The sequence below is a fragment of the Eurytemora carolleeae genome, unplaced genomic scaffold (assembly GCF_000591075.1).
Source record: "Eurytemora carolleeae unplaced genomic scaffold, Eaff_2.0 scaffold1925, whole genome shotgun sequence".
Classification (NCBI taxonomy): Eukaryota; Metazoa; Arthropoda; class Copepoda; order Calanoida; family Temoridae; genus Eurytemora; species Eurytemora carolleeae.
The window spans coordinates 9,344-33,773 of NW_019397993.1; the positions used below are offsets into that span (position 1 = coordinate 9,344).

At 31.2% G+C, this 24,430-nt stretch overlaps 1 protein-coding gene and 1 long non-coding RNA gene across 2 annotated transcripts in view; both read right to left on the minus strand.

Moving 5' to 3' along the window:
* LOC111716546 (uncharacterized) overlaps positions 1–3,937 on the minus strand; it is a 7,051-nt gene extending 3,114 nt beyond the window's left edge. Inside the window, exon 1 of the long non-coding RNA XR_002768525.1 lies at positions 3,515–3,937. This is a non-coding gene — a long non-coding RNA (uncharacterized LOC111716546). The remainder of the gene's footprint in view (positions 1–3,514) is intronic.
* A 2,092-nt stretch (positions 3,938–6,029) lies between these two features.
* LOC111716544 (uncharacterized) lies at positions 6,030–22,655 on the minus strand. The gene is made up of 8 exons (XM_023492033.1): positions 22,492–22,655; positions 18,377–18,485; positions 16,004–16,065; positions 10,831–10,874; positions 10,054–10,115; positions 8,409–8,491; positions 7,025–7,113; positions 6,030–6,050 (listed from the first exon to the last, which is right to left on the minus strand). Exons 1-8 carry the CDS (start codon positions 22,532–22,534, stop codon positions 6,030–6,032), a joined length of 513 nt encoding a protein of 170 aa, XP_023347801.1. The 5' UTR covers positions 22,535–22,655.
* Between the last annotated feature and the right edge of the window lie 1,775 nt (positions 22,656–24,430).

Sequence of the window (24,430 nt, forward strand, 5' to 3'; positions counted from 1 at the left end):
CTCCCCCCCCCCTCTCATTATTCCACCAACTTTGGTGTAAATTTGAAGCTGTTGTGTTTGTGCAATATTAGTGTTCCTAATTTTAGATGTTTTGTTTGGAAAACTTGTTTATACTGCAGTCATTCTGTTATATTTGCCATTAAATATGCCATTTAAAAACTCCATTTAAGACAGACACGTTTTAAATCAAACTTGGGATTGTCATATTTGAAGAGTTTCAGGTCGTCTTTACAGTCTCATCTTTTGTGGGTAATCTAAGTTTCAATTTTAGGTTCTACATTTTTTCCATTTCAGAGACAGAATTTATTAAAACATTATCTGTGGATTTCACTGTGAGTGTTAACTATAGTACAAAGTCACGTCATATATAAGTAAACAAATACACATGTAGCTGGAAACATTTATGAAAATAAACATTTTATAGCAGGGGACATTTGTAACATTGTGTATCATGGTAAAAATGTTGTAGCATAAGACATTTCTTACATTTTGTGCCAGCAGTCATTTTGCGGAAGAAACGTTTTTTGAGGAAACGTTTTGTGGCAAGCTTTTGGATCAGGAAACATTGTATGAGGCAACATTTTGTAAAGAAACGTTATTTAAGGCCTTCAACTTTATCCTAACATTTGTTTTGCCATAAGTGCCCTATTTTAGCTTTAACTGACCTTGGTTATTCCTATCATTTAAAACCTTTTTTGATCAATAATGTGGAAAATATCGTCGTGTTAACTGCTTAACAACAGTTATATTTCCTCATTGTTTGCAAAGGAAAATTGAACAAGTCACTTTTTTTAAGAAAACACAATTAAAAATTACCATTTCTCATGAGCTCTTCAAAGGAGTGATCGCGGAAATAAAAGAGTTTATAGGCTTATACTGAAAATGAATACCAGTCAATATGTAGCAAATATAGAGTTCCATAGTATATTACGATGTACATTGTCCATATAGCTAAATGTGCCCATTATTAGTAAATATGTACATCATGTCCAATTAAATACGCAGATATATAGCTTCTTCAAACTCAAAAAATAATTCCGTAACTACATTTTATATCTAACCGCGCATAACTTGTAATTACGCTGTTAAGACCCAATTCTAATCTAACATGAAGAAAAAATATTAGTTGCAATAGAGACTCCATACTGTTTACTGCGAGAGAGTAATCGTTCCCTGTTTTGATGAACAGATTGAGGATCGAGTCCTAGTTAAGGCATTGATAGTTTACAAGATCGTTTCATAGCTAAGGCATTGATAGTTTACAAGATCGAGTCCTAGTTGAGGCATTGGTAGCACAAGATCGTTTCATTTCAGGCATTGATAGCTTACAAGATCGTGTCCTAGTTGAGGCATTGATAGCTCAAGATCGTTTCTTAGTTGAGGCATTGATAGCTTACAAGAGTGTGTCCTATAGTTGAAGCATTGATTGCTCAAGATTGCGCCCAGTGGTAGTGTTGCTGATAGATTACACCAAAGTTGTCCTGGTTGAGACATTGATAGTCAAGAGAATGTGAGTTGTACCTGGATAGGTACGTGTTTGAGAAACCGTTATGGAGTAGGGCATTTACTGCACATATACCCCTTTTTATTATTTGTGAATACTCATAATCATTGTATTGTTGTTGATTGAACATTTTACTCTGTAAATGTAGTGTTTCTCTTCTACTACAAGATTTCGACTAATTTTATTTTTCTTGGGAAAATAATAATTAATTGTTGATATAAAACCAAATAAGACAATGAACAACTAACAATATCTTAGTTTGAAAAGACAAAATCTATATATAAATTTGGCTTGTCTGTCTGTCTGTCTGTACAAAATAATAATCTTATAAAAGGTTCCTTTGAAATAGGCACAAAATAAAGAAAATATTTTCAGAATAAGAATTGTTAAATATTTGGTGGATCAGCAAAATAAAAGAATCTATTTACAGCTAGTATATAATAGTCATGGCTCATCTATACAATCGGCTTTTAGGACGCTTCACATCGCCTTATTATACCATTTTAGCCTTAACATGTTGCTGTCGCCATTTTTTCATCGTTCTTCAATAAAAACAAATTTTTATGGATATTTTAATTTCATTAAGCCGTATACCTTCCCTGTTGGTTTGTCGATGTTTATATGTCTGATCCAAGGAGTAAAGAATATTTGTCTAATGTACAATTACCGCGTATACAATAACCTATTCTGAATATTCCATATACAAATGGAGTACCCGTCTGCAAAGCATGTATACTCATATGGTAGGGCGAACCGCGTCAGTTATATCTCCCTTCTATTCTTTACTCCCTGGTCTGATCACTATTGAGGAACCCTGGCATCATTTTTTGATTGGAACACGGTAAAACCATGGGAATGTAATTAGCGTGGTTAATAGAGAAAATAATGTTTAAAGCTGGGTGCATAAACTAGTTTTCTATGAACCATCCGATCTTTTAGTTCCCCCTAAAAATGTCTCTATTTTTGTATCACTTTTTCTTTAAAAAATATTCTATAAGAACCACGGATTTAAATCGGATCATTGGCAAAATTCTGTCAAGCGGTAATATTTTCGCAGGTTTTGTTGAAAATAGCGAACAGTCCTCAAAACAAGTAAATCCCAAGTATTTTAATAAAAAGACAAACACCTGTTACTAACAACTTACAATGTAAACAGTACAAATGCAACACTTTTTCTTTCTTTCAGAAAAATATTGTTAATAAAAGAGAAAAAAGGAATTGAGTCTTTGCCACGAACTCTGAATTTCTGATGTCGGAGACCTTAAATAATTCAAAATATCAATTCTCAATCAATGAATTACATTTTATCTTAAAGTATGTTACATTACACAAGATGACTTTGAGTCTTTACCACAAACTCATGTTCTAATCCCTATGTATATCGTTGCAGCCTAATGGTGTATCTAATATTTTAAACTTAGAATATTTGATATAACAGAGTTCATAGTATATATATAGGGATCTACGGAATTGGGTTGCAAAGATATAGGAATTATAGAAAATAAGGGATTGCGGCAAAGACTCAATTCCTTTACAGTTGCATGGAATCCTAAATATAAGGAAAAAGCCCATGTTAATTGTATACAGTCGCCTCTGAAGTCTCATCCTTAATGTAGGTTACCCTGTGTATATCTATAACTTGTACTAGGTCAAATGGAAAATGATACAGTAATAAACAGCCAATAGTGGAAATATAAGTTTAGAATGTCTTCTTCCATAATTTGTTAAGTTGTTTATTACCAAAGAAAATAATAAGAATATTATATAGGAGTCATATTATAGTAAAATGAACTTCAAAGTAAAATATATTTGAGCAAAACATTTAAACGAAATAAACTGCAAATGCAGCCTTTAATATCTATTACAGTGTATGGAAGACGATATTTAAAACTATTTACCAACTGTCATGTTTCGTGGGACACCCTGTATTTTTTATTCCCATATTGTCTGTTTATTACTGTATCATTTTCCAAATAAAAGATTTGTCCGATGTTGAAAATTTATATTTACCTTTCCATCTCTAAAATGATGTTTGTCGACCCAGAACTGTAGACCTTGTTTCATGGAGAAAAGAAGACGACTTGTTTCAGAATAGTGCGGAGCATACTTACGCACAAGCTTGTAATCAGTTACAACCTTTCCACAGTCAAAGTTAAAAATATGTTGATCATAATAAACAAGTCAAAGTTCATAATAAAAAGATCAAAAGAAATGAATATACTTTTTTTCTGTGCTTTTCATGGAACCTTAATGGCCGGGCAACGACAGTTTTTAAATTGTTGAGTGAATATACCGTTTAGGAAAGAAATAAACATTAATTTATAAAGGTAGCAATGTCTGATTTACATCGGAAGACTTTGAAAGCTTCATCTGATCATAACTGTAAAAGATAACGTCGTTTTTTTACTCAAAAAGTGTTATATTCAGTCACTTTTTTCAGAGAATCCTAGAATGAAAATAAACCGTTTAAATAAACAAAACTAAGGATAACTTATGTATACTTAATGAGCCAGAGCATTCAAGGCTACCATTGTACATAGAGCATTATACCGTCTTTGCATGGAACAGTCCCTTCTTAAATAACGCACAAAATGAACCGATTATAAAAAAATAACAAAAAATTAAAAAGAATGAATGAAGAATGCTCCTGAAAATGTGAGGCAATTTTCGTGAAATTGTAGTATCTCATTATTTTAATTGATTTCAAAACACTTAACGGCCAACATATGGTAAGGATGAATAAATAATGAATAAACATAACAATAAATAACAAAAAGAGCAAAAATAATTTATAATTAAAAAGATATATTATTTTACACAAAATGGTGAAATTTGTTTTCAAAGAAATAAAATTAATTTAAACAGTTTTTATCTCGGTAAATCTTAAGGCTTCTGCTGCTGTCATGTGTTCTTAATTAAAGAAATGAATGTTTGAAACTTTACATCAACAAAATCTAAACATTTTACGATATTAATTAAAGGAATTGAGTTTTTGCCAGAAACTCAGATTTTCTTATCTCTATATCTTTGCAGTCCAGTTTCGTAGACCTTAAATATTTAAATTTGTAACTAACTCTAATGGATCAATAATCGTAGTTTGAAATTTCAAAGAATTACACAATGAGGTTGGTAAAATAATGGGACCGTGAAATTGGAGAATCAATTACTTTTATCATCATAATACGCATAATTAAGGGACTGTGGTTGGTTTTCTAAATGACCTTTCACTTTAATGAAGGGGTAAGCCCAGTTTACAAAACCTTAACCCGTCAATTCATGGCTCGAAAAGCAGTCAAAATTCTAATAAATTCTTCATAGACCTTTCTGTAGTGCTTTCTAAAGAGCTTTCTATTGAGCTTTCTATAGAGCTTTCTATAAAGCTTTCTAAAGAGCTTTCTATAGAGCTTTCTAAAGAGATTTCTATAGAGATTTCTATAGAGCTTTCTATTGAGCTTTTAATAGAGTTTTCTATCAAGCTTTCTATATAGCTTTCTATAGAGCTTTTTATAGAGCTTTCTATAGATCTTTCTATAGAGCTTTCTATAGAGGTTTCTAAAGAGCTTTCTATAGAGATTTCTAAAGATTTTTTTTCTATAGATCTTTCTATAGAGCTTTTTAAAGATCTTTCTATAGATCTTTCTATAGAGCTTTCTATAGATTTTTTTTCTATAGATCTTTCTATAGAGCTTTTTAAAGATCTTTCTATAGATCTTTCTATAGAGCTTTCTATAGATCTTTCTATAGCTTTCTATAGAGCTTTCTATAGAGCTTTCATTAGAGCTTTCTATAGAGCTTTCTTTGAGCTTTCTATTGAGCTTTCTATAGAGCTTTCTATAGAAAGTTGCACTTGACATTACGTTTCGAGTCTCTTTAAAATTTATACAATTTATGGTCATACTATCCAGCCAGATACTCAACTATCAAGCCAGATACTCAACTATCCAGCTAGATACTCAACTATCCAGCCAGATACTCAACTATCCAGCCAGGAACTTAACTACCCAGCCAGATACTTAACTATCCAGCCAGATACCTAACTATCCAGCCAGATACTCAACTATCCAGCCAGATACTCAACTATCCAGCCGGATACTCAACTGCATAACATTTTTGATTATAAGCTTCTGAAAAGACAAACGAAAACAGATATAATTCAAAAAAACATTAATTACCATCAAAATTACTGCTTTGTAACCTTAAAAAGAATTGTTGAACTTGCAGAACTAAAGATTGCATCTTTTATGCTTTATTGCTCATAAACTACAGAAACCAAAGTTTTGAGCTGACTCTTGAGGTTTTCAAATTTAGTTTTACAATTATATATTTGTATAACGTTCATAGAAATGTTTTAGGAATATTTCCCTAGATTTAATACATATCAAATTCAATTACCCCCCACCCTCTCTATCCTCTGTAAACTTTTCATCTTTATCGAAAGTTAAAAAGTAAAGCATTGAGAAAACTTTAAAATTTCTAAAAATTGTTTTTGTGAGGGTTTTAGTCTTTTATTAATTCCCCCTCTCCTTTAGATGATAGGCTCTGATGTCTGAAAATAAAAATTAAATTACTTTCATCAAAAATAATTAAAAAGAAAAATTGTTAAGATTTTCATGTTTTATCATCGTAATCACTTTGAACAAGACAGAAGGAGAAGGACAAATTTATGCAAAATTACTGGTACGTCTGAGTGACGTTGTAGCTCCTCTAGTTTAGATTGATTTCATGTCTTTTAAAACAAATTAATGGGTTATGACATTATGAAATGAATTGAAAATTATGAAATATTAACTATGTACGAATGCGTCGAAATATGTTTGTAATATCTGAATGATGATTTGTATGGAATTAAATTGATATTTTTACAGTTGAATATTGCAACTTTCTGAATTTGTTTGGACGCTACGTTCTTCGGTATGAGTCGTTTTTAACAATTGTTTCCTAATAGACGCAACAGATAGAAGTAAGATTAGAGGAGATCAAATGCGCTTATTTTTCGCCTTTTCATTTTTCGCGAAAAATATGTAAAATTTTGATTTAATATTTTATGAAACAATTAAAAAATTTACGGAAAGTGGAGTAAGAAAAAACAGTTAAAGTTTTATAAGTTTTTAATTAACTTTAAATTTAAAGTTTTTGTTGGCCTTGTTTGTTTATATTTAAGATATTAACCAAAACAATTTGAATTGGGATTCACATCTAAGATTTTTGTAGGGTCTTAAAACTTTGAATATTTAAAACAGGGCCTCAAAACAATGCCAATTTTCTTTTCAAACTATTACTAACGATTAGTTTGAGAATGTCATTAGGTAAAGTAGAACATTATGCAGATTATGAAGTTTAAAAAAGAGACTGAGCTGAAAACTTTAGAATGGTGGATATCATATATCTCATAATTTCATAAATTTCGAGATTAAATATTGCAGTAACTCTGCATGATTTTAAACTTCAGATTAATTATTCGACGGGATATCTGGATATTTCATTCTAAAGTTTTCAGCTCTGATTTTACAAACATCTCACATTGTATATTGAACAATTTAGATCCAGAAAGTCTCCAGGTCCAAAAATTGCAGGCAATCCTTGAATCTCAGGCGCACTACTGGGAGTCTCTGCAATAAAAAGCAAAATGTATTTATTCTTATAGAAACTGAGCTGGGAACTTTTGAATGGTGGATATCGGGATTAATGCTTGATCTCCTCCTTTTCTTAATCTCCAGATTAAATAATGCTTGTTTTCCTCTCGTCATTAATCACCAGATTAATTAACTTATCAGGATTAAGGATATCCCATTCTAAAGTTTTCAGCTCAGCTCTGATGTAATTATTAGTCCTCAAATTTAAAAGTACCCACACTGGATTAAACATTAAAAACTATCAATATCCACACAAAGTTTTCAATCTGTGAATTAATTTTTATCATTAGCTTTAATGGAACATCATTTTCTGATGTTTACTATTTCTCGGTAACTTATCATATTTCAAAACCTAATGGACATAAAAAAAAACATTTGTGACAAGTCTGTCATATGATGTGCCCTATTTTTAAAAATAAAACTGTGTAATATGATATTATTACCAAACTCTAAGCCGATTAACGCAAAATGCATTTTTTATGCAGTAGACTGTAGAACATATTTAAGTTCAGTATATATTCAACCAAAGAGAATAGAATATATATTAGAGGGAAATTTACTAGAAAAAAGTGTAAAACGGCCATTTTGTTGTACTGTTTCCATACTGCAGGTGTACTTCACATATTTATGCTATATAACCTTTTGAGCCCTGGAATATCATTTTATAGAAAATCTAAAATTTATGTTTAAAAAAAGAAAATTATGAAATAGGCTGGTTTCATAATTAACCAATATCGATCATTTCACATAGACTCTATGCCTTTCACTTTACAAACGATGATTTTCCAGAATAACTATAAATCAAATGCATATAATTTGTGAACATTTACATGATTTGTACACTTTGAACTTCCTTTTAGGCTGAAAGGGACTGAAAAAAATCATACCGAGAGATTCACTAAATTCCCCTCTAATATATATTCTATTCTCTATGCATTTAACTGTGTCAAAGTTTGCATTTAATATTACTACAAGAGATAGTGATTGACGGCTCCCATTCCCGTTCCGTCCCAATCACTCTTCTTGGCATTTTCCTTAGCGGTATAAAAAGGTCATTATAACTAGAACTAGGGTCGAATAGAATTCAATTAGACCAAGTCCTTCCTGATAAGGGTTTCCAGTAGAAGCAAACTTTCATGCGTATTCTGCAAACCTTTGCGGTTTTGCACATTTTTGCGCGAAAAATAATTTTGCAAAAGCAAGCAAAAACTATGGGCAATTCCAAGCAAATAATAATCTGCAAAAAAAATCTGCGAGGCGCAATCTATCACCTGCAACAGTTATCTTCTTAGTATCAGAGTGAGATAGGAAGCGGGGACCATCACCATTCACTTCACACTGGTACAGTCCAGTACTTTACAACATTAGTTCATCTTATAATATACCTTCTTAATTCAAGAGGTAAAAAATATCATCCCCCTCCCTCCCCCGCTGTTCTTGACATGGGTTTAAGATTATATTATTTTTTAAGCATTTGAAAAATTAAAATTTAAAAAATTCTTTATATCGAATGTTCATGAAAAGTTTAAAAGGAATGTGATTACATCCTAAAAATGCAGAGGGATTTACATTATTACTTACTAGAGCTTTCATTTAAAAAATCATATTACCTTGAAAATTTAAGAAATTTTTTTAATAGGTGTTTTTGGTGTATTTTTTAAGTTGTTTTTGAAGCATACTGATACAGAGCTGTAAGAATTCCAATTGATGATTTATATATGTTGACTCATTGACTCATTATGGTTGAGCTACCAGCTTAGATTTAGACTTTTAAAAGGTTTTAAAAATTAGGATTGAAATATTTGAAAATTCAAAAAAATCACAAAAAAGAAAAAGAAATTTCAAGATTCAAATCTTGGAAGACACAATTAGAATCCGAGTTTATTCTTGGAAATAAATCTTATTTTGACATCGTTGCTATTTGTAATTTTGCACAAAACTTTTGAAAAGCTGAAATAGATAGTAGTGTTGGGAAAACTTGGATAATTTATGACAGTATTCATTCAATTCTAACCACATAAAACTTTGATGATGATCTTTGCTGTTCTAAAATTAGGAAGATGAATAGATAGATAGACATGTACAGCACACTCACAGGTATATAACCTATGTATTTACTTTTCCTTACAAAAAAACAAACATTTACACTGCTAATTAGCTATTGTTTCGTAATTACTCTTATTAAAAAGTTTCCATCAAATAACTTTTTGTTACTCACTGTCTGGTTCCGTTAAAAAGTCTTTCGACGCTATCTACGTTTGAAATAATTAAGGTTTACACCATCAGGGACCAAGTTAATGCATTTGAATTGCCTACAGCCGAACATTTAATCGTCAGTTCAAATTTGAATTGTTGTTCAGTTGCGTATCTCAAATTCATTCAATTCGGTCTCAGGATTATAGATATAAATATAGATATCGATTTAACTCCTCTCTCCGAATTTAGATGATAGAAACATCATGTTAAAAGTTTGTCCACTGGAAGCGATATTCAAAACAAAATGTTCGCTCTAAGTCGTCCCTGGAGTCTTATCCCTTAAATCTAACCCTATATTGTCTGCATTGGTTCAATGTGCAACTACAACTTTCTGAAAATGTCAGAACTATATAATTAGATAATTTAGATGCAAGGTTCTGCCGTTTCTTACATACTATTTAGGAAACTTAGAAATTACAAGGAACTATGTTCCAGCCAAGGGTTCTCATTAATCAAAGAATTATATTTATTTTTTTTATCAAAAATCAGCTTTTTTTCAAATATTCTTTTCGATAACAGTAAAATTTTAGTTCTAAATTTTATAGTACTTTGTAGTGTGTACTTGAAAAGGTTGTTCGTTAAGGTTTGATTTTCTGGATGTGCTCCAATGTCGTCTTCATGGCAATGGACACGCAAAATATTAAGACAACTATATGTTACCTGAGAAAAGATGAATTTCCAAATACAATTGTTGACTGGGATTCCGGCAGTACATTGGTGCTCTAAAATATAAACATCTAAAAAATTAACAAAAACAAAAAATCAATTCTTAAATGCACTTGCAAAAACTGGATATCTTATATATAGGAACTGCATACATAATTTGAAGTGTCCACAATTTAAAAAAACGGCATGTCAGATTTACAACAGTACACAGTAAAACTAGAATGTGGAAGATATGGTCATTTTCATTTGCTTGAGAGGTGTAAAATACCGTGAATTTTATCATTTTTTATAGCAGAAATCCCTGCTAAATGAATCCAAAAAATATTTGTATATAGATAATCAACTTACGGTAAACAAAAAGGAAAAAAGTTTAAAAAGTAATGTTTGGAATCGGACACTTATATAAGTGAAATGTTGCTTAGAACATCTAAATCTACGACATTAAGCACCGCTTTTTTACCAATTTCATATGCAGTGTTACCAAAGATAAGGCTTATGGCTTAATAATGGCTGAAGTTTAATTTCAAATAAGAGAAGAAAACTGAAAAAACACGTATCTAAATTCTCATCTTTTGATGGTAACCATGACAACCGTACTGTGCATAGTTTACACTTTCAAACTTTGGTCTGCGCATTTTTCCTACCTCTATGTATTTTCCATACCTCTATGTATTTTCCTACCTTTCTGTATTTTCCTACCTCTATGTATTTTCCTACCTCTATGTATTTTCCTATCTCTATGTATTTTCCTACCTCTATGTATTTTCCTACCTCTATGTAAACTCCAGGAACAGAGGTGGCCACAGTACTTACTCCTGAACATTCATAAACATTAGTTTTGTAGTTTTTATCCTTCTCAGTTAGTAAAACTAATTTTATCTTCCTTAAGGGACATGTTTATCTTCCTTAAGGGACATGTAAGTGTAATTATAAGTTACTCTCCATGGAGAGATGTTAATGCCCGATTTACAATGGTGTACCCTTGTAACCTTAATCTGATCAAAAATGAAGGAGATACCGTCGTTTATCTGAGTAGAAAAAGTGTGTTTTTTTTTCTCTCCATTGCTTCTTATATAAACAAGAAATGCGCAATGCGCATGTTTACTTACGCAGAGAACCCGCAATTGAAAATCAACAGTTTATTGAAACAAAAATATTGATGTTTAATATACATACTTTATCAGACAAAGCTGTTAAAGGTACCTTTGTAAATCTTAGATTACTATCGCTGCCTTGAGGATCACTTAAAATAACACTTACAGTCCCTTTGTGAGTTCATCACTTGTTATATATTTTTAAAATAGTTTGTATAAGCCACCAAAATATGTCTGTCCCTGATTTTTTTAGTTTATTATGAAGAAAATGAAAGAATTTAACCTGAAGAATTTCTTTTGGTGTTTTTGTTATTTCAATCGTTTTTCAATGAATTTTCAAACAATTACATCTATGCGTAGCTCAATTAATATGAAAGTTTTTAAGTTAGAGAAAAAACACAGGGGGATGAAACCCCCNTATAACAATGTTAAGCCATCAAAATGAACTGCTGTATTGTTTATTTCATTAATACGGTTTATTGGACATATTGGAGTGGTAAAAAAAACTAAATTTTACTCCTTTATCACAAAGAACATCTTGGAGTTGTACAAAAACTAAATTGTACTCCTTTATCACAAAGAACATCTTGGAGTTGTACAAACACTAAATTGTACTCCTTTATCACAAAGTGGTGAATTTTAATCTTCTCTTATCAATTATATACTCCTACTTTGCTTGTATGTCAGTCTGTCTGTTCGTTTGTATCCAATAAGCGCCGAAAAGATCAAGTTTAACATTTTTGAGGCAAAAATATGTCTCCAAATATTTCGATTTTTTAAAATTTGAAAATCCACGAAAAAATATTATTAAATCCGCGATTTTTTCTATTGTACAAAGAAAAGTTGCTCACAGATTGAGCCACAATTATAATTTTAAATAGAAGATAGGCGCGAAGCACCCTGGAAGCCTATAAATATATATAATAATCTTCTTATAGAGTGAAGATTTACCTGCCTTGGTCTGACTTATTCTAAACTTGTGAAAAATAGGTGCTTTTTACTTTCAAAGATAATTCTCATATTTTACTGAGAGTTCAGGAGAGGTGTGTTCATCAACATGATTTGTCTCAAAACTCTGTTTATTTTGTCTTTTCAGAAAAGAAAAGCTTTCAAATTTTGTAAATATATGTTTACAGATTCTTAAAAGTAACGTAGTAAATCGTGTACGTTTGAAGGCATGTAAAACTCGACGTTGGGGCCTTAATATAAGTCTATTTTATAGTAAATTGGGCAGGCTGGGAATTCTTGTATTGTGGATATCGAAATCAATGCTTGATCATGACCTTTTGTTAATCTGCAGATTAATTCATTCTTTTATTTGATATCCCTCAATGTTATACCCTGAAGGGATAACCAGAAATGAAGAGATTAAGCATCTTCAAATTAAAGTGCCCACGGTGGATATATCGAGATCAAGTTTTTGGATATTTTAGGATTGGGCCATTATACATTTATGACATCCAACCGTAAATATTTGTGTATGTATAGAAAAGAATCTAACACAAAAATGAATTTTGAACCATTAACTCTATCTAGAACTAAATTCCCCTGATGTTTACTACAGCTCTTTCAGTTCTTACTGTGGTTTCTCTGTCCCTGGAGAAATTTATTTGCTCCGTCAATCGTAAACCATAATGGGGTTGTACAACGTTAGGACAGTCAAACAGAAAATATATTTTTGCTTTTATTTTGAACAGTAGGATCATCCGCGAAAGTAGTAATATAAATATAAACCTCGAGTTTTAACAAATGTATTCTTATTTTTTAGTTTTTATAATCATCATGTGACAATTTACAATTTTTAAAGCTTTTTTTGGCGTCTTGAAAATCATATCATGTCAAACAGATTATCAAGTTATACTTGCTAATATATTTTGTTATAATTGCAATGTTAAAATTTAATTTAAACGAATTTTTTAAATATTTAAAACATTTGGACATCTCAAAAATAAAATGCTTTGGAGTTTTATAGGAAAATAAAAGAAAGACAGCATGAGCAAACAAAACTTTTAGAATTCAGTTTCTTCGTAATAAACGATAATTCACTTTAGAGAATAAGAAAATTCTGCGGTTTAAATTCTAGACAAGCAAAGAATTGTCTTGAAGTAAAAGAAGAAATATTACTTTTACCAACTTAGAATTGTTTAAAATATAAAAGAGAAATGAGCCTGGAAGAGTTATATTTAAATTCATTAATCATACAATAGGAAATGTACTTTATAAAGCCCACACCTATTCAGTTAATATATTTTTTCAAATTATTATAATATTACATTATACTAGCTTGATAACCCAGCGCTGCCCGGGTTGCTAAAAGTTACTCTTGCCGTTTACCCGCTCTTGAACGATTTTACTGGGAATCTAAATTTTCGCTACTAAAGTCGAATTTTTCAATTTAGTATCACAAAACCAAGTTGAGAACATTCCTGTGGGTCTTTCGAGTTCCACAATCAAAATTTGAGGCAAATCGGTCCAGAAGTTCATGAAAGGACAAACAGAGAGACAGACAAAAAGAGATTATAACTTTATATTTATAGATTATATAATATATAAGCAAAGGGAAAGACAAGAAGAGGGAAGGAAAGGGAAGGAAAGGGAAGGAAAGGGAAGGAAATGAAAGGGAAAGAAAAAGAAGAAGCGGAAAGGGAAGGAAAGAGAAAAGAAGAAAAGAGAAGGAAAGGGAAGATAAGGAAAGAAAAAAGAAATAAAGAGAAGAAACGGAACGGGAAGGAAAGAGAAAGAAAGGAATTAGAGAAGGAAAGGGAAAGGAAGGAAAGGGAGGGAAAGAGAAAGGAAGGAAAGCGAAGGAAAGGGAAAGTGAAGGAAAGAGAATGGAAGTATAGGAAAGGGAATTAAAGGGAGGAAAGAATATTTTATCTAGCAAACGTTATATGTTACATGTTTCATGTCTAACAGCAATAAACAGGAAATAACGCTGTAAATAGTGTACATACTACATATATCTATTATAAACATATTTTAATAATGTTGTTTAGTGTATTCACTCTTGTATGCCGAGTCCATTAGCGCCTGATCCAATCAGGGTGCAGTCATGTGTTTGTTGTCTATTCTAAACCAATAGAAATAGTATGGCGGTAACATCTATCTTTCTATCTATCTCATTATCCAATAAGAGATAAATCCTTATTGCGAAAATATTTACTTCTACTGAAACTATAGTGTATACTATAGCTATGCAAGAAAACCTACGTATCACCACGATTAACATATCAAACACGGTGTAATTACAGTTTTTAATTACTGCTCAGATGTACTTAACGTCATATTTAGCAGAGTTTGGCAGTGTGATAAATACTCGGAATTTATAATCAAGTGAATAAAATAACAATTCGTAGGAAGATTGTGATTAAACCAAAATTCTAAAAAAAACATTCTGACCGCACATCGCCGATAACTATTTTTTAAATCGAAATAAAGAAATTACATCTTGTCAATAAACTCAAATTTTCTTGTCTCTAGATCTTTGCAACCTGATGATGTAAACCTTTTTATATTTTTAACTTAAACTAGTTGTGCTAACAGAATGCATTGTTTGAAATATTTTAATTCTAGGACATTAGGGTGCAAAGATTTAGGGATCAGAAAATCAGAGCTTGTGGCAAAGACTCAATTCCTATTTGACATACCAGCTGGAATGCCCGGTGTAGCCCAGATTTATATTACTATATGGTCCTTTCACTGTCATCTAAAGGTTGCAAGCTATCACAAAAATACATCAGAATTTTTCCAATTACCTTTTTAAATTAAAGCCAGAAAAACTTGAAATAAGAAGGTCATGTCAAGGGCTACAAAAAAGTATGAGAGGTTAAATTAAAGACAATGAGGTTAAAGTCGGCCCAGTCTTACAAACTGATGAAACTTTTAATATCAGTCCATGGATCTATTTGAATAACTCCTGCGTTTAGCCGCTCTTGGTTTTAAACAGAAGATATACGTCAAAGTGCTCATCCTTGCCCATGGAATTTCAAACATTAAAATTAAATAAAGACTTTAATGTTTCCCCTGAGATACCGATGGGTTCTCTCATAAAAATTTACAATGAAAAATAAATAATGAGCCAGTTTTGTCTAGTCGTTTGACAGCTATATTTGTATATATGTAGTAAATGCCCTTCTCAAATAAATACAGGTATAATTCAATCCCTCTCATTAATCCACAAGGCATAAAAACTATTTTGTTCAATACTTAATCCCTCTTGTTAATCATCCACGAGGCATAAGAACTATTCCGTTTAATCATACTTTATTTATAGTCAATATCAAACCGGAAATGATTCTATCAGTATTCTTATGTATCAATTTTACAAGAAACACTTAAACCCTCTCCTTGAAAAACAAGGCTTATAATTACTCTGACACAATAATCAAACGGAGTATTATTCCAACTGACGTTTATTTTGAGTTCTATGACACAGTTTAAGTTAATGAACGTAATTGCAAGTTTAACATCGTTATCTAAAATCGTTATTACATTAATCTCAATACGTACAGACAATGTACAACGTAATTTATCGAGGTGTAAATAAATATGGGATTTGCTAGGGTATTTATTTCAAATATATGTACCACATAGATTCAGCCTCCTTATAAACAGTCTCATCAATTTTTAAGACAGGGCTGACTTTGAAGTGTCGCAACGCCCTAAGCTTAAATTTTACCTCTCTAACTCACTTATGCTTTTCTGTAGCCCTTTACATGTACATTTTAGCACTGTAAAGCACTTGTTGTTAGATGTGGGTTTTTTAGGAGTTATTGGCAAAATTCTCAACGATTTTTTCTTGAGAGCGTGAGACCATTAAATCGCAGTGGTACATATATTTATATATTTACCTGTATCAGAAAGCGTTGCAATATAACTAAATATTTCTTCAGTGTCGCGGAACCACTTTATACTGAAATAATAATAATAATAATAATAATAATAATGAACGGCATGGTTAAGAGTGAAACTTGAAATATAAAGTTCCCCAAATTGAGGTTTATAAAAAGTGGATGAAAAGTGTTGATGAAAAGTGTTAAAGAATAAAATCTTACTGTTACAGCTTTTTCTAAGGTATTGGCTAAATTTGAAAATATTTGTGCATGTTTGCAAAAGCAGTAATCTTTGTTTTTTCTTATCATAATTAAAAACACATGAAACTCATGACCAATTTTTCTTTGATTTTAATTGGGGGAACTCAACAGTCCAAGAAATTCTTTTTGTTCAGTTTAGAAATAATAAGACAAGTTAAACAATTTAAGGAACTGTAATGTAAGCGTAATTTCAAGTGACCATCCATGCAAAAATAATTAGAACCGAAGCACAATGGTACCCTTACAAAGCTTTGTCTGAATTAGTTATTATTAATTTTTAATGGGGTTTCTCTCCAAAAGTGACTTGCGCATTTCTTCGGCAGGAAAACTCATTTAAATTGTCATATTTTAACACTTTTCAAAAAACGACTGCATCTTCCACAGTAATGGTTTAAGGGTATATTTGAAAATTGGGCAGTTTCATCTTTGTATGGAGGGTTCTCTTGAAATAAAGCTTACAGTCCCTTCAAAGTATTACATATTTAAAAACATGAATGTTTCAAGCTGGTGTTGAACAAATAGATAAATAAAATTGTTTTCCGTTTTGTTGTCGCTCCTTGTTATCTAAATTGAATTGTATTTATTATATTTTCTAAAGAAGAAGAAAATATTTTATATTTTGTGAACAACAGTTTCATTGGTTGGTTCGGAGCCGTCTTTAACTTTAACAGCAAACATAAAATGTTATCAATGCTAAAGTTCTAATATAAGGGTCTATGGATGATACACTTTTCTTCTAAAAACGACACACTTCTCATGCACCTCATTTGACATATACACTACTTATCATTTGACATATACACTACTTAACATATAGTGCATATACCCTTGATATTTCATATTTGACATATACAATACTTAATATGAAGTATACATATACCCTTTTAAAATAATTTAAAATTCTACAAAATGAACAAAAACTGAATATTTTTTTCTAATCAAACTATTAATCAGACTGGCCCTCAGAATCAAGAATGCAAGGCAAGGAAAGTTAATTAAATTTTGATAATTTTGATAATTCACAAAATAGTTTCCTATGACCAGAATATTTCATTGATTATTTATGTGAAAGATGGATCCCATGCCAGGCTTTGACATCCGTCTTGTGTTTACATTACCGCCCAGAGACAGTACACTGCAGTACAAAAGATGTGTACACTTCTAAAATAACTTTCCTTGCATTACATCCTTGCTAAGAATTAGCTTTGATTAAAAATGACTGATTTATTTTTTTTTATAATATTTGTACTTTCAACTTTCAAGTAAGCAATCCCTTCATTGCCCTTCATTGTGGTCTGCTGTGGTAAGATTTAAATTCTAATGTAATATAACACATAAAACTGTTTAATTCTTGCTTTACATTCTACATGAATCTGCAATAAACATAAAATTTAATATTTTACATTTTGCTCAATTGTAACCCAACATGTATCGTCTGATAATGGTGAGCCAAAGGTTGCAAGCTCTAACGCAAAAATCTGAGAATTTTTCCAATTACGTCACAAAAACTACAAATGGCAACATAGTGATCTATAAAGATTGGGTACAAAACGTCGATTATTAAAAAATCAATAATACGTTGAATAACAAAACGTCGATGATACAAAAAAAATCGACTGCTACAAAGCAACAAATAACCAAACGTCGTATACTGCAAAACGTCGAATAATACTACAAAACTTTGACAAATACAAAATATTGACAGTTAGAAAATGTTACATTACCTTGGGTTAAGTTAGGTAAAGACTATTTCTGGGCCGAGCGCTGCGGCTATAATGGGATAGAAGGCCGTGCGCCGCGGTTTTTTGAATGTTAAATAATGTCTCTCACCTTATTTTGGTATTAGGTTAGAGTAAGACAATTTCTGGACTGAGCGCCGCGGCTAGAATGGGCTATTTGTTATTCGATATTAGACTTATTGTAACAGTCGATGTTTTTCAAGTTTCACTAGCTTAGTCGTTCATGCAGTTCATTATTATTGTTATTATTATCATCATCATCATCATTAGTATTAGTATTATTGAATTATTATAATCATTATTGTTATTTTTATTATTGTTATTATTATTGTTATTATAATTATTATTCTTATTCTTATTATTATTATTATCATTATAATCATCATTATACCTGTACAAAGATTCTCCCTCTAGATCGAAATAACAGTTCATCGTGTATCCTTGGCCTACTTTTACATATGGGGGAGTATCAAGCTGTAGTACTTCTAGACTTTGGAGTACTAAATATAGATATTGATATATAGAGTATTTTAAATAGGAATATCATGCTGGAGTACTTCTATTAGAATTGGGTCTTTAACAGCGCAATTACAAGCTGTGCACTGTTATATATAACGTAGTTAAACAATCACTATATGGGTATGATGGAGTTATATATATATCTAGGTACATTGAATGGGTTAATCGCAATACATGATTTACATATTTACTAATGGTGTGCCCAATGATATATGAACAATGTTTGAATATTATCAAGCTGGATAAATATAAAAATAAAGATATAAAAATTGGTATAGTATGATATAATATTGTCTCGTCTTCCTAGCTTGTACAGGGTTTAATTATGTCAATTTCTGTCGTTGATTAAGGAGATAAAATGCGCAAGTTACAATTGAAAATAATCTATTTTTAAACATGAATATAGCATTTTTCTTGATTATTCAAAGCTTTTAGGGAACCATTGTGAACCGGGCATGACAATTTATTAATGAAGAATCACTGACAGTTACTTCATCAAGGCCCTTAAAGTACAATTTTTAAACATTTAAATATAGAGTAAAAAATTTCCATAATATAAATGAAATGCACTATATCCATTAAACTATTGTCAATAGTGTATTTAAAATTAAATGCATTTATTTACTTCAATGCTGTAGAAATGTATTTTTAACCCTGTTTAGCGTGGTAAAAGCTGAAAAGCCTACATCCATCTATATTGAAGCTAATAAAAATTCTTAAAGATTATAATAATAATTTAAGTGTATTATAAACACGTATATATGTAGCAAATATCATGTAAACATGATATTCTGTAAACTTGCAGTACGTTGTATATTATCAACAATTTAGGTTGTAAACTTATATGTAATGGCATTATTAATTGAAACTGTGCTTCAATTGAATATGTAGCATGACTAGCTTAATTCATGTAATATACTTAAATTACCCTGTAAACATGTGTGGAGATAGCTTAACTACATTATATCTATCCTTGCTAATCTTATAAATATGTTCATTAAAACTTAACTGTACGGTAAATATGTAACATGATTGTCTTAATCATGTGATATAGATAACAAAGTAGGAATCATAATTACGTCAATTTACATTAACTTGTAACATAAGATATTGAAAAAAAGTTTATAGAGTAGCTCCATACTGTTCACTGTGAGAAAGTAATCCTGAAATCCTGTTTTTAACAAAACAGGCCGGATTATCCTCATTATTTGGGATCAACATATAGCAGAGTCTAAAACTAAAGAACGAAAAGTTTTGACTTAAATTTTAAGTTCATGGTTAAATGCCACTTCTGACTTAATTTAAACCTGAACTTTAACCGTGAGGTTAAATATTTAACCCTGTGGTTAAATATTTAACTCGCCGAAATCGACGAGTTAAAATTTAAACACAGGGTTAAAATCTTAAAATCCTGCATTTTCCCTATTTGTCTATTATTCAATCATCATCCAGCTGAGAAAGTGGCATTCAACTTAACGTTATATTTAAAAGTGAAAACCTTGTTAAAGAAATTTCACGTTTTGGATTAATTAATTTTTGCATGTAAAACCAAAATACGGTTGTAACTCGAAATATGTTTTGTTTTCGGTTACGTAATCAGCTGATTAGGGATGGTTATGTAATATTCTCCGTAAATCCTTTTCTCTGATTGGTTCAGATTTTCCCGGGAAATTCAAATTTAAAATTGAGAAAGTTTAATATTTAAGTAGCTACTCATTATTTTACAGAACTTTTAACCTCGAACTTAAAATTCGCGCATTCTTTAGTTTTAGACTCTGGTTTGATAGCTAAGCTTGTGTCCCATTGGGGCATTTAGAGTGGATCATCCCCATCATTTAGGATCGATATATAGCTTGTTTGATAGCCAGGCTTGTGTCCCTGTTTGGCATTTAGAGCAGATCATCCCCATCATTTGGGACTGTTATATATTTTGTTTTATAGCAAGGCTTGTGTCCCTGTGTGGCATTTAGAGCGGATCATCCCCATCATTTGAGATCTTTATATAGTTTGTTTGATAGCAAGGCTTGTTTTCCTTTTTTGGCATTGAGAGCGTTGGATCGTCCCCGTCATTTGGGATCGACATATAGCTTGTGTCCCTGTGTGGCATTTAGAGCACTCAATTCAAAGGTTGCTAGATAGCCACGCTTGTGTCCCTGTGTGGCATTTAGAGCTCGGTTTGATAGCTACAGAGACCGCACTCAGTGGTAGCTGCGTTGATAGTTCGTGAGACTTCAAACATGTGGATTGTGTCTTGGTTGACTTTGATAGCGGAGTGATTGAACCTGGAAAGATATGTTTCGAGAACTCGTTATGGAGTAGGTGTTCGCTACATATATTCTCCTTTATTATTAACAGATTCTATAATATCTGCCTATCAATATTAATTACTATATAACTGGATTTTGCGATAAAAAATTCAATTTTTGCAAATTTGCAAATTTTTTTGCAGATTCTAAAAGTAGAGCACAAGAGCTTTCCAATGATGTATCATTTGTCATATTTGAACATCAAACATGGGATTTAGAGGGGGGGGGTCAAATTGACCCCCCCCAGCGTATCCTGGTTTTCAAGTACCCCAGCAGGGATAGGGTTAACATTGTGTTGGAACCATAAACAACTACGACACTTTCTTCACTATTAATACAATAAATTGAAAATTGGAAAAACAATATTTTATCAATGTCTTCGAAAACTTAAATTTAAGTTAAACTCCCACAAAGCCTGAACTTTGCTTGTCTGTCTGTAATATGCTTGGGTGTATGAAAAAAACGTCAAAACGGATACACCAATAGGACCAATACCACAGGAAAGCTATATGGACAGTTAAAAAATGGGGATCAAAGCACCCCGAAAGCCTGGCTTTCAATAAAGATATAAGTTTTCAAAGTATTTAAAATTTTTAAAATTGTTTTCAAATCAAATTCAAAAACAATGAAAATAAGGAAGAAAATGGACAATATTAAAATTGAAAATTGAACAGCAAATTCATGAAAATCTAGAACCGGAGGCCCAAACTAAAAATCTTGTTTTCTCCTAATTTCAAGCTTCAAAGTGAATACTAATGAGAATTCGGGAAAAGTTTTCTGATCAATTATTGGATAATCAAGTATTGCATAGGAATGAAATAAGTTTCCTAAATTTGTTGATTGTTAATCAAATGGATTTGTAACCGTAATTTCATGTGTCCTCATTACAAAGATGCCAATACTCAATGCACAACAGTACCCTTATAAGCTTTGTCTGATCGTCATGTATGAATTAGATATTGTTGTTTATGATTTGGAAAACTGATTGGTTTTTATTGTAGTTTCTCTACAAAAGTGTCTTTTGCATTTCACATTTATGATGCGGGAAAACATTTAGGAATTATGTTGCAATCTTTGCATGGAGGGTCACTTGAAATTACGCTTAGACTTAATTACAGCCCTTTCAGAAGAGAAATATAAGTGAGGGGGGGATATTTTTCAAGATTAGAGTGGGGCTATAGGTTAGGGGGGGGGGAATAATTCGACTACGCCCCCCCCCCTCCCTATGAGTTAAGAAACGGGGGTGGCGTCCCCAATTTTTAACGGTTACCCATTTTGAAATTGTCAAACAAGGAAGTAGCAAAAATTGTGCTAAAGGGACTGCAGACGTAATTTCAAGTGACCCTCCATTTATGAAGTTAAATGTTCAATTCACACCAGTACCATTAACATGTTTGTACAAATGAGATATAACTGATTTCTCTTTTAACATGTTTTATTTTTTACGTGTGGAAAATGTACGATACTATCTACATTTATCGACCAGAAAAGGCTTTATACGGTATCTTTGTGAATTAGACATATTGAGAGTCACTTAAAATTACGCGGATATTTTCTTTAACAAACGGAAAAACTTCTAAGGTAAAAAATAACATACGGAAAAATCTTTCATTTGAAATTAACAAAAATATAAAAGTTGGTTTATTTTACAAATTTTATCTTTTAACAATTGTGTACTTACAATTGATGGCAGTTAGATGTTGAATAAAGGAGAGAACTTTCATCTTCTTCGACTTAAACTGATTTGGAAGATCTTTATTTATATAGGCAGATTTCAACTCGACATTTTTATGTCTGATATTTAATGCTCGAGTTTTTCTCAAGTTTTTGGTCGTTTTGTTTGTAAAATCTGAAATAATAAATCATATATGAGTACATCAAAAAGAAAAATTAGGATTTAAGTGGAAAAAAATTGTCTTCATCATGACTTTTGATATTTTAAAATAACTACGTTCCTGTAAATGAGTGTAATGCGAACAGAATTGACTGCAAATTTTGGTCTGAAAAAAAAATTTCACAGTTAAATATATTTTTTTGCAAAATGTTCTTGGAGAATTAAATTTTCAAAACAAGGTGGATGTATCAGTATTTTAAAATCTGAAAACTTTTTTAGCACAATTGATATTGAATATAGACTTATTATCTGCCGACCTATCTTACTACCTAGCAACCTGTAACCACCTTACTACCTACTTATCTTTCAATTCTTATCTATCCAAATAAAACCACCTACCTGTACCTATCTTATAACCTCTAGTTACCATTTACCTTCCAACCTGCCAACAGAATGTTTAAATACCTGCCTACTTTCCTCTCTTACTTGTTAAAGTACTTTTACTTGCATACTCAGTACTCTCTTATCTCCCAATATCTACCAACCTACCTTCTTAACTAAAACCTATCTTCATACCTACCTTTTACCTAAACCTATCTACCTACCTTACCTACCTTTATTACAATCCTACTTAACTAGAATTTACAATATTACAATACCTATCTGACAATATAATAGTTAATTAATACTTATCTATCTATCCTATTTACCTAATCACATTCTACCTTTTAAGCTTTCTGACAATCCTACTTTATAAGTAATACATATATACCTATATACCTGTATCTTACAATCCTACTTAACAAATACATATCTACCTATCTGCCTATACTTACAATTCTACTTACCTATCAATCTATTTTACAATCGTATAAATACCTAATTTATGACTAAAAATTTTAGAATTTAGGTTCCAAATATTTTTAACTTTTAATCTAATCAAAGTATTATAAAAAATCTTTTTTTATGAAACCCTGCCATATATGTATGTATATAAATGAAGATTAGTCTATGTGTTCAAACAAATAGATAACAATTGTAGAAAATAGAAAATATTAATTTATTTGGAATAAATGAATTGTGTTCTTTGTTAGGAGAGGGACGATAAAAAGATAAATTATCTTTTTTATTATTGTGCACTAGTTAAGTACTGTACTGTGATGTACTGAACTGCACTGTACTGTACTGTACTGCACTGTACTGTACTGTACTGTACTGTACTGTACTGTACTGTACTGTACTGTACAAAAATATATATTTTCTTCTTAATCTATTTTATAATTCCCCCTCAAAAAGTAAAAAAGATAATCTCCTCTTTGTACTCTGTGTTTCCTTTATTATAATTTCCTTGTATAATTTCTAGAATGTACAACAGCTAATGTTGTGTAAGATTACAGTAATTTCTTGCTTTGTTCAACATTAGGAGCACACTGTATTCTTTTACTGTATTTAGTAATCTGAAATACTTTTACAAATAATTAAATCCTATTTCAGGTATGGATGCTGGTTATTAAATCAGTGAGCCTTAACTTTGGAACCCATTTTCAACCATAAAATGAAGATTTTTTTTGCATTTGCTGTCTTACACCATTCGGTTGGACTACAATAACAAGCAGAAAACTGTACTGTACTGTACTGTACTGTACTGTACTGTACTGTACTGCACTGTACTGTACTATTCGGTTGGACTACAATAATAAGCAGAAAACTGTACTGTACTGTACTGTACTGTACTGTACTGTACTGTACTGTACTATTCGGTTGGACTACAATAATAAGCAGAAAA

Excerpts from the sequence above, each read along its gene's own strand:
- LOC111716544 (XM_023492033.1), bottom strand. The coding sequence starts at position 22,534 with ATGAAAGTTCTCTCCTTTATTCAACATCTAACTGCCATCAATT. Across the intron at positions 16,066-18,376 it reads GAGGGAGAATCTTTGTACAG|TATAAAGTGGTTCCGCGACA; the intron begins GTATAATGATGA and ends TTATTATTTCAG. Across the intron at positions 7,114-8,408 it reads TAAGAAGATAACTGTTGCAG|AGACTCCCAGTAGTGCGCCT; the intron begins GTGATAGATTGC and ends TTTTTATTGCAG.